The sequence below is a fragment of the Cynara cardunculus genome (assembly GCF_001531365.2).
Source record: "Cynara cardunculus var. scolymus isolate 2C chromosome LG 1, CcrdV1, whole genome shotgun sequence".
Classification (NCBI taxonomy): domain Eukaryota; kingdom Viridiplantae; phylum Streptophyta; class Magnoliopsida; order Asterales; family Asteraceae; genus Cynara; species Cynara cardunculus.
The window spans coordinates 9157959-9174841 of record NC_037528.1 but is presented as its reverse complement, the minus strand read 5'-3'; the positions used below and the strand labels follow the sequence as shown (position 1 = coordinate 9174841).

The 16883-nt window shown below is 32.3% G+C and overlaps 2 protein-coding genes across 2 annotated transcripts in view; one reads left to right on the top strand and one right to left on the bottom strand.

The window, feature by feature from the left end:
• Window positions 1-4782, top strand: part of LOC112521024 — a 6347-nt gene extending 1565 nt beyond the window's left edge. The window contains exons 3-13 of the mRNA XM_025129653.1: window positions 649-851; window positions 940-1137; window positions 1916-1987; window positions 2241-2336; window positions 2412-2491; window positions 2581-2656; window positions 2871-3081; window positions 3230-3426; window positions 3557-3656; window positions 3741-3830; window positions 3966-4782. Of these exons, the coding sequence (XP_024985421.1) occupies window positions 649-851; window positions 940-1137; window positions 1916-1987; window positions 2241-2336; window positions 2412-2491; window positions 2581-2656; window positions 2871-3081; window positions 3230-3426; window positions 3557-3656; window positions 3741-3830; window positions 3966-4675 (2033 nt within the window). The 3' untranslated portion in view covers window positions 4676-4782. The remainder of the gene's footprint in view (window positions 1-648; window positions 852-939; window positions 1138-1915; window positions 1988-2240; window positions 2337-2411; window positions 2492-2580; window positions 2657-2870; window positions 3082-3229; window positions 3427-3556; window positions 3657-3740; window positions 3831-3965) is intronic.
• Window positions 4783-10794: 6012 nt separating this feature from the next.
• Window positions 10795-12180, bottom strand: LOC112526070 (DNA damage-repair/toleration protein DRT100-like). Its single transcript, XM_025136461.1, has one exon. The coding sequence runs from the start codon at window positions 12097-12099 to the stop codon at window positions 11002-11004; it is 1098 nt and encodes a 365-aa protein (XP_024992229.1). The 5' UTR covers window positions 12100-12180; the 3' UTR covers window positions 10795-11001.
• Between the last annotated feature and the right edge of the window lie 4703 nt (window positions 12181-16883).

Here is a 16883-nt window from a genome sequence, read left to right as displayed (position 1 = left end):
GGTTGGAAACGTCTAAAACTATTGTTGTTGATTGATGTATTATCATTTGGTTTGAATATTTTTATTGTAATATCTAAATATTTGATGAACTTGCATATTATCTTGAATAGTCGGTCGTATTTCAAAGGAAAGTTTCCTTTATTTTTATGTGATTTTACATTGTTTAAACACACCCCGATCAACCCGACCAACCCGAACGGGTTGGGTTGGGTTGGGTTGAACTTTTGTTTAGGTTGGGTTGGGTTGAAAATTTTCAAACCGCCAACATTGAGTTGGGTTACTAAAATGGCTCCAAACCGATCAACCCGGACCGTGAGCACCCCTAGTATGAACCCATAATTCAGTATCATTTTAGCATCATTTGGTAATCGCTAATTTGCTACGCTCTTCTATGGCTATCTAGCTCAATGACCTTCTCCAAATGCTGGTTTTGCAAAATGATTCTCTAGTGTATTTCTAAGTTTTTACCGGAGCAGACTGTTTTGAATCATGGGCAGACTGTTTTGAATCAGGGGAATGTTGGACGAAGATCATTGTGCTAATCTTTTTATAGAAAACTCATTCAAGGTTATTTATCCAAATGACAACTTCTGTATGCATATTCTTGTGAGCTCGTTTCTAACCTCAACATGTATTGTGAAAATGAAGGGCATTACTTGAGCGCTTCGGCTCAAATGTGGGCTAGCACCGGTAACGAAGCTCTCAAAGAGAAGATGAGTGCAGTGGTATCTGCACTTGCTGCCTGTCAAGAAAAGATAAAAACAGGTTATCTTTCGGCATTCCCATCTGAATTTTTCGACCGTTTTGAAGCTCTCCAACAAGTTTGGGCTCCATATTACACCATTCACAAGGTAAAACCTTAAATTATGGATCGTTTTACTTGGGAGATACACATAGAACAAGTTTTGTTCAGTTCTTATGGTTCTTATAATTGAACAGATAATGGCTGGTCTAGTGGATCAGTATGTCTTGGCTGGGAATAGTCAAGCTTTAATAATGGTGACACAGATGGCCGATTATTTCAGCAAACGTGTGCAGAACGTGATTACACGATACACCATTGAAAGACATTGGTTATCGTTGAACGAAGAAACTGGCGGAATGGATGATGTCCTTTACAGGCTATACACCATCACAGTATGTTCAAACCTTTTCATTATGCTTTTTTTTTTTTTTTTCTCTAGTGAAGAGCATGCATTTAACGTTTTCATATTATGGGTCATGTTTGATTGATATGAAGAAAAGGCAAATATGTGATTTTGGGTAACAAAGATGGGATCCAAGTAGGAAATGAAAATGATATAAACTAATAGAATGTTTTTTTGGCTATCTAAACATGTGAAAAAGCAACTCACAAGAATAATCCCCTTCTTTTTGCTTGCACAGTTACAAGCTTTCAATAAACTTGTACTTGTTTTTGTGGCCCCCACTTTTTTGGAATAAATTAGAAAAACCTCAGATGAAAAGTTGTGGATGCTCTTTTGGTGGGTTTGGAATAAGAGAATGTTTTTTAAACATTTGGATTTTGTGGGAATATTTTGAATTTTTGGTGTGTTTGATTTGTAAAATTTAAAATCGAATTAAATTCTATTCTTTAATAATAATTTAATTAAATTTTTTTATCAATTGATTATTACAAAACAAATGTTTTTAAAGTTTTGTAATATATTAATACAAAAAAAAAATGAAATCGCGTTGAAATACCAACTATATCCATGTGATTTCTAAATCCAATGTTTATAGGATTTTATTGAAATTTTGGGATCTCAATTCCAAACTTTACTTTAAACCAAACTCGGGATCAAGATGGAATCCAATTTCTAAATCCAATGTTTATAGTTCTTGAGTAGTATGCATTTTTTATCGTTCGTATACAGATTGTGCCGTGCGATAACTGTTTCATATGTGCATCCAGGGAGATATGAGGCATCTATGGTTAGCTCATCTTTTCGATAAACCCTGCTTTCTTGGACCGCTAGCTCTAAAGGTAACTTCAATATATTTCCTCATTTTTCTTGATGACAATTTCCATCATTTTTAGGATCTTGTTTTTGGTCAATAGGATTTCATTATTTTGTCCCCATCAAAAGGGTATCTTAGACATTGGACAAATAATAGAAAATTTCCCTAAAAATTAAATTTATGTATCAAATGTTGTAATTTTCATAACATAAGTTGATGTAACTTCCGTTCTTTCCTGTGTGCATGCTTTTAATCTATCGGATTTGCAATCCTTGCAGGCCGATCACATATCTGGTTTCCATGCCAATACACATATTCCAATTGTTGTTGGAGCTCAAAGCCGGTATGAGATTACCGGTGATCCTTTGTACAAGGTATTCTGATCAAATTACCCTTTGAGTACACCACAAAGTCAACTTTCATCGAATGAAGTTTGACTTGTTCTCCAGGAAATTGGGACCTTTTTCATGGATATAGTGAGCTCTTCCCACATGTATGCTACAGGAGGCACATCAGTCCGAGAATTTTGGTAGAAATACTTCTTGAAGTCTCTCAAGAAATCTTGATATTAATCGAGAACGTTTATCTAGCGAATAATGGTTTGGTTCGTGTTCTCAGGTCAGAGCCAAAAAGACTAGCAAGCACCTTAGAGACGGAGAACGAAGAATCTTGTACTACATATAACATGCTGAAGGTGTTCGCCAATAATATAGAAAAACAATTCTAACCTTATCGTTTTATTTTCGGGTGTCATATGAAAATTTCTACCTTTCCTAGAAAGGAAAGTTTTTATATACTTGATCTAGTTTGAAGCTAAACGTTGCAATTTTCTGGGGACGGAGCGTAAACTTTCAGATGATGTATATTATTTGGTTTACAATCATTTATTCGGTCGAGTGTGTGCACAGATCTCCCGTAATCTGTTCAGATGGACCAAAGAGATGGCATACGCAGACTACTATGAACGAGCCCTGACCAATGGTGTCCTGAGTATTCAAAGAGGGAAAGAACCTGGAGTTATGATATATATGCTGCCAATGGCTCCAGGGGCATCAAAGGCCACAGGATATCATAAATGGGGTTCACAGTTTAATGATTTCTGGTGTTGTTATGGAACAGGTTTGGATTAGTTTTCACAGTTTTTTATCGCCATTTAACATTCTTATTTGTGAATGAGGGAACTGAAAAAGGGATCAATAAAGTGAAGAATGGAGTTATTTCAACTCTTTGAATTGATCTAAGTTTCCATTTCAAATGGGTTATTTAGGGATCGAATCATTCTCGAAATTGGGAGATTCAATATACTTTGAAGAAGGGGGAAATGGTCACGGGCTTTACGTCATCCAGTACATATCCAGCTCACTTGACTGGAAATCTGGACAAGTTTTTCTTGCTCAGAAAGTCGAGCCTGCTGTGTCGTGGGATCCTCGCCTTCGAGTGACCGTGACAGTATCCCCTAAAAAGGTACCGATAACTTTACATTAATTTGTCTGTGATAAACACGTTCAAATACAAAATAATCGCCAAACATTGTGTATCATTTCATATTTTCCGGTAAAACTTTCAAATGAAATGATATGTTTATAATCTACAGCAAGGAGTGTCTTCTACCTTGAATTTTAGAATACCATTTTGGACGACTTCAAATTCAAAAGCAACAATCAATGACCAGAATATTCCTCTAACACCTCCAGGTATGCATCTCTGAATCAAAATAAAAAGATCCAAGAAATCTTGATCCTCCCTTGCAGAGTTCATCGTCACTTCTGTTGATGCAGGTACTTTCCTATCAGTCTCTAAACAATGGAGCTCAAATGACAAAATTAACCTTGATCTGTCCATAACTCTTCGGATGGAGGCCATTCAAGGTATTACCCTTATAAGCTCAATAACTTCCACCATTATTTGAAGTTAATTTGGAGGTTCTTGGGCAACCTGTTACTTTGGGCTATGCAATAGTTTGAGATTAATGTTCATTGATCTTTTGGATCAATAATTTTCAGATGATCGACCTGAATATGCTTCACTCCATGCAATATTCTATGGTCCCTATCTTCTCGCCGGACTCACCATTGACGACTTCGACTTGAAACCCAACTCATCAACTTCACTTTCGGATTGGTTAACTCCAATCCCTGCCGATTTTAATTCCCATTTAGTTTCTCTTTCCCAGGAATCCTATGACTCAAAGTTAGCCCTCTCATACACCACCAACACCACCACAATGCAAAAGTACCCTGAACCAGGTTCAGATGCCTCTGTATACGCAACCTTTCGACTCATGATGGTTAACACATCACACAGAGACACAATGGGTCAAGCCTACATGTTAGAACCATATAGTCTTCCTGGTTCGGTTCTTGTACACCAAGGAAGAGAAAGAAGTCTTGGAATTGACAATTACTCCGTCACCCAGAATTCAATTTTCTATTTAGTTAATGGTGATGAAAAAACGGTTCGATTAGCGGCTGAAAGCGAAGAAGGTTGCTTTGTGGAGAGTTCCGGGGGAATGGTGAAGCTGGGGTGTGATTCCGGTCGATCAGATGATGAGTTCTTGAAGGCTACGAGCTTTGTGGTTGAAGACGGAATCAGTGATTACCATGCTATTAGCTTTGTGGGAAAAGGATGGAAAAGGAATTTTCTTCTACAACCGTTATTTAGTTTGCGAGATGAACATTACACTGTGTACTTCAATATTCAGCCATCCAAATGATCAATCAAATAGAGGAGCATTGAATAATTACAAATATTTATACAAAATCGTCTACTTTCCATTCCATATGTAAATATATAATTCCGATTATCGTCGTTGTTCATAATTGATTATTAACTTTAGAGTAACTTACGTGTTCCGTCTTGTGGTTAGGTATTTTTAATGTTCATTGTCTTTTTTTTTTTAATTTAACGGAACGTGTTATTATAGTTGCGTTTTTTCAGTGAGTTACATCCCAAATGTGACATTTTTTTCAATTAGTTGGGTCCATGTAGTTTAGTTTTTAACGAGTTTGGTTCCTAAATAAATCAATAACTTGTCTATCTTGTTACATTAAGAAACCAGCTTGTTGTAAAAATACCCATAGTCTTATAGGGTTGGGTTCTGGTGAAGATAAAAGTTATGGTGAAAACCATAAAGAAAATATATCTACCATTGAATCAATCATAATTGAATGTCAACACTAACAATGTGCAACATAATGCACCGGATCAATTCCCTTTTAAAGCAAAATTCATGGGTGGACATGAGACTAAAAGTGATCAAGGGTTTAGATTTATTCTTATGTTTCTCACCATAACTTCTTTTTTCATACAATCTTTCGCCTATTCATATAACTGGTAATTGATAAACAATAAAGGGACCTTTATTTTCTATCCTTGATGTAGGAAACACGGATTGTTAATTAGTATTGAACCCCATAAACGAACGAAGTTTATTAGCGCTAAACTCAAAATAATTATAAAAAACTCTTAGGGTTTGATTGATTATAATGAGATATTAGTATCGCTAACATCTTTGAGTTGGATTCTGGTGAGAAATAAAATTATGGTGAGAATCGTAAAAATAGATCTACACCCTTGGATCAATCCTAATTGAATGTCAGCATTTATGAGTTGCTCTGAATCAATTCTCTTCTAAAGCACAATTCATAGATGAACATAAGACTAAAAGTGATCAAATGTTCAGATCTCTTCTTACATTTTTTTATCATAACTTACTTTTTCACATGATCCTTCACCAACATCTTTTAAGGGTGTTGATATATGGCAAAATAGAATCTTAGGCCAACTAACAATCACTCCTAAAGCTCATGGGTTAAGAACAAAATAAATCCGACTTAAAGTTAAAAAAAGGGGTAGTTTTGAGGCCCGAGACAAGATCGGATGGCCAAAAATGCTCACATCTCACGACAAGGTCAATCACACATTTTTTTTTTAATAAAAGGCCACTAGTCAATTGAATACTGAATGTCAAATGGAGAACAAAACGGCTTTGGTTCGACAACGATCAATCTATTCTTCTAGCTCTGCTGTCATTCGTTTACATCAGTTATAGATAATAAAATATAAATTTATAGATATCATAACAATTCAACATGTAATCTATTTTTGCAAAAACATCAATACATATCTTTAGCAACAAATTTATGGGGTTAATATACTTGGGTTGGATGACGGTGAGAATGATAGTTAAGTTGAAAAACATAAAAAAATGATCTTCACCCTTGAATGCACATTAGGATGAGATGCCCCGAGATGCACCAAATCAATTTCCGTATCAAGCACGATTCATGGGTGGGTTTAAGATTAAAGGTGATCAAGGATTCAGATCTCTTCTTACGCTTCTCACCTTAACTCTCCTTCTCACACGAACCTTCGTCTTATATACTCTTGTAATTAGTAATGGGTAGCCATTATAAATCATAGTAAATTCATTCATGGGTAGAAATGAATACAAAACTAATTTCTTTTTCCTGTTTTAATAATTCTCTAAATTTGAAGTTTTTTCCATTTTTATTTATTTTAGAGAACAATAAAATATGTTAAAAAATATAGAACAAAACATTAATTTTTCTTTATTTTACAGAATCTGTTAAGATGCTTTAAAAGTTCAGGAAAAAAAAATATGTTAAGAAAATCATAAGTAGGAAGCAGGTTAGTCATGTCACATAAGAGCAATATCACACAACCATAAATACTAACATGATGTAAGAAACGTACATTGTCGACATAACGCACCATGATACCACCAGGTATTTTAAAACATTTGTTTTATCCGACGAATTAAACAATACCAGATAATGTATCTACTATTACCAATCACTATTATGTTGAGAAACATTAAGCATAAGGATCGAATTTCATCCATTCAATAACAATTTCACACAAGATTTAAAAGAACACATAAAACTTACTTGGTGTGAATCCCGTATTTTGAAGAGTAGACGAAGATGATGATGCCATTAGTTGCTATTGATTCTTCAAGGATATACGGAATTAGGATGGTGTGATCGATCAACCGATTAGTGATGTTGATCTTCCATCTCTCTGTAAGCGTCGATAAGAGAGAGAGAGAGAACGAACGTGTAAAGATCGATTGATTAACCGTATATCAAAAAGAAACCGTTCAGCCCCTTATGTAATTGTTATGTTACCCACATCCATCATATGTTAACATTACATAAGTATAGGGACTAAATATGTCATAATGACAATCATAGATATATTGAATTATAAATATATCTTTAATTTCATAAAACTTTACATAAATGGTACAAGGACACCAAATAGAAATTATATTCCAACATATTATACTATTACCAAACATTTGTTTTATATTAGAATCAAGTGAAAATCGTGTATTAAAAATATAACATATAAATATTGGAGTTTATATATATAAAAATAATGATAAATAATAATACATTTAATTTAATAATATATATATAGATTGCATTTAGTCTAAAACTTCACTGCAAAATTGGTGAAGGAGGTGAACTCAGGGAGATTTATTATAAATCCATAAAAAAAATTCATTTTTACATTACAGATTCTTTTTAAAAATATATTTTTTTGTTTCTAAAATTTAAATTCTAAAATCATATTACCAAAATTTGTGGATATGGTAGAGGTGAGGCTATGGGAATTGATATGCATGTGCAATGGCAGTTTCATGTGACCATGGGTCTCCTTCTGTACACCCTTGTAAAGTTGTGGGTCCCAATTATTTATTGTACCATCTCAAGATTCGCCAAAAAAATTTAATTTTTAAATAAATTATATGACAAGTTTGATAGAATAATAACTTTTAAAATATAACTACTTTTAATTATACATCAAACCTTTTGATTTTTTTTATAACATTTAACATTTTAGTATGACTGATTTTTTATTAGTAAATTGAAAACATGAATGATTTTTTTATTAACCTGGATATCCAACCTGTTATGCGAGTCGATTAATCTCAGGACGACCACCTGTTTTGCAGATAACCGGAGTCACTGCATTCGAACCTCCCTGGCTACAAGGGGGCTTTTATTTCTTCTTGGATTTGAACATGAGACCTCCTGGTACTTTTGACTTTTTTTACGTCAAACTAAATTAAATATAACTAATTTCTCAAGATAAACATGAAATATGATCAATATGTATTATTGTAGAGTTTTGGAATAATTTGTAAACTCGAAAAATTAAGCGGAAAAATATGTAGGTTACAATATTATATAATGTTTTTTTTTTTCAAAACAAAACCCAAGACGGATTTAGTGACAATTAAAAAAGAATCTAAACAAACCACAAGGTATTTAGAAAGTTATCTTTCAAATTTGACGAGGACTCTGACGGGACACTTAAAAACCACATCATATTTCATCTATCCGTAGTCCATACATGAACACGCTACTAATCTCCACCGAGTGTTAAGCCAAGCCCTAGATCTAATGTGTGTTGAACAAAAAAGGCAAAATGAGTTTCTCTTTTGCTTACTTTAATAACTAGAATTAAATGATTGAATCTCATAATTTAGTTTTAACCTATAAGTTAAATATGGTTATGTAATTATCTATAATATTTATATAATTATCTTAAATTTCAATATAATTATATATATATATATATATATACGCACACATATGACATACTGTAATTATTATAATTATATTTAACACATACTTTCATAATTATCTTCCAAAAATAATTATTTTAACAATCATCATGAATTAATTCAGGTTTATGAAAAAAAAAATGGAGGCAAATGTATTTTTATGCGCAACCTTATAGACTTGCATATATGACACGTGTTGTATACATAGAATAACTTGCAATTATGTATATTTTTCAAAAATATATTAAGTTTTATAACATAATTTTAGAATTTGGTCGCTTTCAAAAGGCAAACCATGACTAAATTTTATTACAATAAATGTTTACTGCATGAATGCTTTTATGAGCTCAAATTTTTTTAGATACAAAACAACTGAATATGTAAATTTTCATATTTATGTTACCGCAAATTAACATAATATCTACCAGTTATGATATAAGAAACCAAAAAATATCACTACTGGATTGTGTCATATTGGTTAAACCTTAAAGAAATGTAACGAAAAAATCACATTTATTTTGAATTTGAATTCAGATTTACCGAAAACACTTGTGACTATGGATTCCCTTGTGATGACTTCATAGTTATCAAAAAAAGAAGTAAAAGAATATAAAATTAAATCTAAAATAAAACCTTCTTAAAATATTCATTCGTCATTTAATTAAAAATAATAAAATAATAATAATAAGAGAATTTAACCAATTAAAAAAGGGGGGTGTCTTGAATACTAGCCGACTTTAATGCAATATCTAAATATGTATCTTTTTTGTGCGAGATCTACAGACATTGTCTTTTTAAGTGGTCCATTTGAGTGAGAGTTTACGATAGAGTACTTATTTTAATATTAGAAAGTTATTTGTAAAATGTAAGGATATATATATATCTTAATGTTTTATTTATTTATTATTTTATTTTTGTTTCAGTTGATGTTATAATACGATTTTATGGTTTTAGAAAAACAATAATATTTTTATTTTTAAATAAAACTTAAATATAAAAATATCATAAAAAAGTAAAAAATAAATATTGCTATTGATATCAAACTAATTTTTTTTGGGTGTATTTCTTTAATTTTTATTTTTATTTTTTGTTTAATAATAAATATTAAGATAAACATTGTGTTTTAACAAAATACTTAATTATTATATTTATAATAAATTATATTATTAAATCAAAAAACAATTACTTCGTCATTAAATTTAAATTAAATTATAATAAAAAATTTGAATTAAAGAAATTACACAACAAAACAAGAACTTTTAAATAGTTAATTTGATACTAATATCGATATATTTTTTAATTTTTTAACATATCTTCAAATTTATATTTTATTTAAAAATAAAAACATTATCGTTTTTCTCAAAACCACATAAAACAATATTATAATATCAACAGAGAATAGAATAAAACGAAACATTAAAATCGAAATGTATCTCGCTGCATTGTGCGAATAACCTTCTAGTTAAGCTCTAATAAATTTTACTTACACACAATTTATTTATAATCTTGAATTTTTAGTAATATGTATCAATAAACAGTATTTCGTGCATAAAAATAGTTTTAAGAGTTTTTATCAAATATTTTATAATATAATATAGATGTTGCGGAAGAGTCGCACCAAATCAAAGCATAAAGTTGCAAAGATTGTTGATCCTCTATAGAGTAAATTGCCATTTCAATTCCTATAAATAATCTTTATTTTCATACTTGCAATTTAGAGATTATAATATATGACTCTAAGGCATTAAAACAGTAAAAAATTGTAAATCATATAATTGGAAAGAATAAATAAATTATATATTATATTTTCTAAATAACGACAAAATTAAGTTCAAAATTCAAACAAAATAAAGATTGCTAATATATTGAATAGAAGTAAGATAATATGCTTGGTTTTATGTTATGTTTGCCTCTTAAAAAAAGCTAAATAGCATGGAGAAAATTTCAAATATAAATCATATCATTATTATAAACTCCATAAATCAAATTTTGGCTTTTGATTTTGATTTATAAACTTCAAATGTATAAATGGTTACCTAATCAATTAAAAATACATTTAAAAGTGATTTTAAATTTAATTTAATCCATATCATTGATTAAATTAAAGGAGAACGAAATTAATTTGTAGAGTTTGTAATATTCTTATGATTTATATATATATATATATATATATATATATACACACACGTGTGTGTATATATATTATGTTTAAGTTGAGATAATTAAGAAGTTAAAATAGGTACAAATGTATATTAATAACCATCTATATGATATTAATGTCGTCCAATTCAAATATCTTCTCCATCCATGGCAGTTTTGCACCAATTAAACGACACTCAATGTACGGACTATTAGAATTTCCCGGGACGGAACCGGAAAGTTCCGTCAACGTTGGCGTAGACGGCCGGCGATTCATTTAAGCAAAGTAATACTTTAGTTAATTAACATGATTTAAGAGGCTTTCCACACAAACAGTCGTTGTTAACAAACGACGCCGCTTCAAGGTGGTCGAACCATGATCCCGCCGGAATCGCCCCGCACAGATGGTTGTGGCTCAGATCAAGATGTCCGATGTACGAAGCGGATGCTATCGACTTCGGGATTGCTCCTTTCAGATTGTTGTACGACAAATCCATCATCATGAAGTAAGAACTAGGCCCGAACACGTCCGGTATGTTGCCTTCGATCGCGTTTCTGCTAAGGTTTAATATGCTAATGCTTGAGTTCATCAGAGTTGCTGGTAACTTACCGGAGATCTTGTTTCCATCCAGGTTCAACGTCGCCAGGACCGCCATTTTCCCGAGAGATTCAGGAACTGGTCCGGAGATCCTGTTCAGCGACAGATCAAGGTCGGAGAGACGGTAGATGTAAGAAATCGTGTATGGAATCGGTCCGTAGATTCGGTTGCCGCTCAGCAAGGCACGACTCAGCATTCGAAGCTTCCCGAAGTTTTGTGGTATCGTTCCCGAAATCAAGTTGTTTCGGAGATCCAAATGCATTAATGACGCCAGATTTGCTATTGACCTCGGCATCCTACCGGTAATTTTGTTATCGGCGATGTTAAGAACCGTCAAACGGCTGAGTTTGCCGATATTGTAAGGGATTTGACCGGAGATTTGGTTTCCGATGAGGTCTAGTATACGGAGGAAAGGTAGAGAAGATATACAAGGAGGTATAATACCGGAAATACCCTTCCAGTCAGCAATAATTACACTGGACAGCCTATCCAGCTTGCAAATAGCTGGAGAGATGGACCCGTTCATGTACCCGGTCCGGTGGGCCTTCTGGAAAATCGGGTCTTCGGACTCTCCACGGAGGTTGATGTCGGCAACCCGTTTGGTAATCGGATCACAACTAACGCCGTACCATTTGTTACAACAGTCGTTACCCGTCCATGACTTAAAGATGCCCAAGTAAGGCTCGTGTAAAGCAGCTTTGAAGGCCATCAACGCTGCCCTATCTGACGGCGGGCAGCCATTAACGGCAGTCCCGACAGCCAATACGAAAACAGCTGCTGCAATCAACAATGAGGTACCCATACCTTCCTTTCTCTTTGTTGTTTCTTTACCAGTGTCTGCAAAAGGCAACGTGCATGTGGAAGAAGTGAGGGTTGGTGGGTTTGGGATGAGGGAGAAGCAAGGAAGGGGAGCTTAAATAGTAAGAATGGGCGGGGGTAAAATGACGGGTTTAACCCTCACGTGTGGTGTGTGAGGAAGGGTGAACAGGTCAACGTGGGTAGGGATAAGATGGGGATAGGAATGGGGAAGAATAATGGAGATGGTGATTGGAGGTAATATCGAATCGCGTGGCATGTGCTTATCCAGGCAGCGCACGGCTAACTATACTATATACATAACATACACCACACACATAATTCTAGGAAATTGGCATACATAATGTTTTTTTCCAAATTAAAAAATAAATTATATATTAAAATAATCTCAACGTTTTTATTCAAATTCTGGTCTTATTTTAATATTTTTGATGTGTTATATGTTAAATGTCTTTTGGTCCAATAAGATATCATATATCAATATAATTTTTGGTCAAAATTAAAGAAAACGGTTACTGTTATTTAGTTTTAAGTTCTAGTTTTTAACTTAGATTCAACTACATTATTGTACGTATTTGAACTAGGTTCCAATTTAGTTATTTGCATCCAATTTAAAGTTGAGTGGATTGGAAATTCATATTATTGTTAGGGTTGTGTTCAATGATCGTTTTTTAAGGCAATATATAAAATAAGAAGCAGAATTACTTCTTACAAACTGAAACCATCCCTCTCTCTCAGATGAAAACTGTGAAATGCAAAAAGAAAAAGAGGGGAGAAGGAAAAATAACCTAACACTCTAAAGCTGATAAGAAACTAACATACCAATATCGTAAAAAAACATGAAACAAAAGGCAAAATGTTTGGCTTATCAACCCACAACTCCCAAATGATTGAACTTTTATTCAATCTGTAGTTGATGCATTGAAAAACATAAACCTACACCATTAAAATGAATTGTTTGTAATGTTTGAATTAAAAAAATGTCAAAAGATATGATTGAATAAAAAGGTCATTTTTGTTTTGGATTTTATGCATTGTCTTGTTTTGTTTTCCGAACAATTAAAAGTCAAGTCTAAACCTAAAATTGTTAGATATGTATCATATGCTCATGTCGTAATAATAAATGTTAGACATGCCATCAACTAAAATGAGGAACGGTTTCTTGCTTACATAATAAATGCTAGCATCTCATGTTAAACTAACAAACCTTGTTTTAAATATATTTTGTAATGATAAATGTATACTTTATTTATGTTGATTCGTATAAAATAATATTACTTACATACCAATTTTTGTAAATATATATATAAAAAATTGTTGAATCTAATATATATATATATATATATATATATATATATATAAATAATGTAAGACCAATTTCAATCCAACCATTAAAAACATACACTAATAACACTAAAAATAGTAAATCCAACTTCAACCATATATTAAAAAGAATACTAAAAAACATCTTTAATATTTTTTTTCATCATCATACTATTTTTATCAAACAAAATAATTATAATATGTAATGAATTTTATAATCACATCCAAATCTTACGGTAATTTATTTAAAGGAATAGCGTTAAAATTAAAATGATAATTTCCTAATTATTAAGGGGCTGTTTACTAAATGTTTAACTGGTAAGTGCATACTGGATAATTTTTCTTACGGATGAACATGACAAAAGTCAAAAATCTTACCTGGTAAGAGCAGTGATAAAGATGAAGAGTCTTACTCGGTAAGTGAGGGTGACGACTCTTACCCGAGTAGGTGTTTACCGAGTAGGTGTTTACCGAGTAAATTGTTGCATACGATACCATTTTGATATCTACTATAATCTTAACCGATAAAATAAATTGTAAGACTTTTAATGGTAAGTGCTTACCAAGTAAATATTTAGCTAAACGGCCTCTAAGGGGACGTTTGGTTCGTCAGAATCCGTTGGAATCTGATGGAATTAGATGATCAATTTTGTTGACCAAATTCCATTGCAATGTTTGGTTGTCCATGGAATGGAATTGAATTCCAAATATTCCCAAATTTAAGGAATTCACCATTCCTTCCTAAAGCCGATGGAATTGAAATTCATTCCATCCAAAAGTGTGTAAATGACAAAAATACCCTCATTACACTATTAAATCCTAGCCACTTCATCAAAGAACGATGCTTTCATCAGGGTATGTTGCTTTCATCAACAGATCGAACGTTGTTTTCTACTTTCATCAAACGATCGTACATGTTACTGATTTCTGCTATTGCTTTCTTTCTGCTTTCTATTTGCTTATCGAATAAACTTGCTACTACTTTCTTTCTGCTTATCGAATGAACCTGCTATTGCTTTCATCTTATCGAACATGTTATTGATTTCTTCTATTGCTTTCTATTTGCTTCAATTTCTGCTACTCCTTTCCTTATGCTTTATGTTCGCTTCTAACTTGAACATGTTACTGATTTATGCTACTGCTTCCTTTCTGCTTCGAATGAACTGTTTGCTTATGTTACTGATTTTTGCTTCGAATTTGAAACTGTACTGCTTTCATCTTCTTCGAATGAAACTGTTACTCACCAAATGTGTGTGTAGGTATGTATAATATGTATGTGTGTTTGTGTGTGTTTATGTGTATATATGTATTTGATGTCTGTGTTTGTACTTGTACAAAAAAGGTTTTCTCAATTTGTATAAAAGGCAAAACAAATTATGAAGAAAGGATATTTTTATCTTTTAATCATCTTTTTGATAAATAATGAAATTTTGATACGTTGATATTTTAATATGGGCCTGATTTGTTATTTAGATACTCAGGTTGTTTTAATAAAAGTTGAATATCGAATTTAATGAAAATGGTATTGATCAACTACAAAATATGCATCTCAATAACAATGAAATATAAAAAATTGTAGGCACAGATTCAAAAGTATCAAGTAATTATTAAAACAGAAATAATGGATGGAAACAAAGCAAAACAAGTCCCATAGACTATCCAAATAGTATAAATAATTTATGTTTATTAATCATAGTTTATTTATAATTTATTGAAGAACACTACATGAAATAATCTTTTAATATACTAAAAGGTTGTTTATCAAACACTTACCCCGTAAGTATTTATCGGTAAAATTTAACACTATCATTTACTTATCTTGAAGATTTTAGTCCACCAAAAAGGTATCATATGCAACAATTTACCCGGTAAACACTTACCATTGTAAGAGTCATCGTTCACACTTACCAGGTAAAATTCTTGGTTCTTGTCGTATTTATCAGGTAAACTAATATAAATTGATAAACGTTTACCCGAATAAACGTTTGATAAACGATCCCCAACTTATTATAACGATAATACTTGTACTTTTTTTTAAAATTATGTCTCTCATTCTTATTAAATGTTACAAGTTCTCGTATATTTTGTGGGACTGGGTTTTTTACGAGCATTAAATTCTCAGACCAACCATTTAACGAATAATTGTACCTCGTTTATGTTATTTCTGCGGCACAAACGATGTAGGGCCAGCTGAAAAGAATCCTAGTTACAAACCTTTTCCCCCCAAAAGAACATAGTTACATTGATCCATTAATTAGAAAAATTAAATCTTTTGTGTGACGTGGTGTGGTGTTTTGGCACACGTGGTCAGGCTAGTAGTAGGAGACTAGGAACGACAAGAATTACTATTTAATTGTTAATCATACATATTGAAAACAGTATCTTGAGTGGCATGGACATAGAAAAGTAAAGGAAAAACATTCACTTTCGTGGCTCTTTCCACTCAATTGGCCAGCATCCATTTATATCGCAATAAAATCCCCTTTTACAAAGGGTTTTGGTAGGGGTAAAACCGACAAGTGGATCAAAACACAATGACCCAACTGGTAAACCTCCTTTAAAAAGTTATCGTTGTAATATAATTTTTTTTATGAACTGGTAATTTAAAATATATAACAGCCCTTGAAACAAGAAAGAAAGAGAAACTATTTTGATTTTGGGTCTATCAATTTTGTTGTAGTTAATAGGTGGTTTACCAGTTGGGTGTTTTGATTGGTTGACAGGAGATGCCGTTCGTCGGTGGCAGTGGAGACGGAGAAGAAATAGTGGAAGGAGGGCGGAAGGGTGCTTTGTAGGGACAAAGGAAAGGCTACCGCCAAAGTTAGAAAGGTGTGTAGCCATCTCAAAAAGGATACACCTCTAAGAAAAAAACTCATGTTAAATATATCAAAATTAAAGTAATGATTTTAAAGAAAGGGACAGGTTAAATATATTGTATTTATATATAATATAGGGTTGGGTTCTTGTAAGAAAAAAAAAAGTTAAGATGAGAAGCGTAACAACTGATCTCTACACTTGCATGTATATTAGGATGAAATCCACCGAATCAACCCACTTAGCAAACTACAATACTTATTTTCTGTCACCACCAGGGGCGGAACCTTATCCCTGCTTTTAGACTCAAATATAATAATTAAGCTTTTATAGACAAATATAATAAGTAGCTCAATTGGTAATCATTTGGGGTTCCATCATGGAGGTCACTGTTTTCTAAACCTGTCTTTGCATTTTTTTTCCCCCATTCACTTTATATAAGTTATTAATAGGGCAGTGCTAATGGCACCCCCTTAATAGGGGGTGTTGATTGCTTGGGAACTTGTGCATTTTAAAACATCAAATCCATTCCATAATATATCATATTTAATAATAATTATTATTATTTAATACATATATATGCTAATTAAGTTATATTATATATATATATATATACTTTACGTGTATTTTACA

Excerpts from the sequence above, each read along its gene's own strand:
- LOC112526070 (XM_025136461.1), bottom strand. The coding sequence starts at position 12,099 with ATGGGTACCTCATTGTTGATTGCAGCAGCTGTTTTCGTATTGGCTGTC.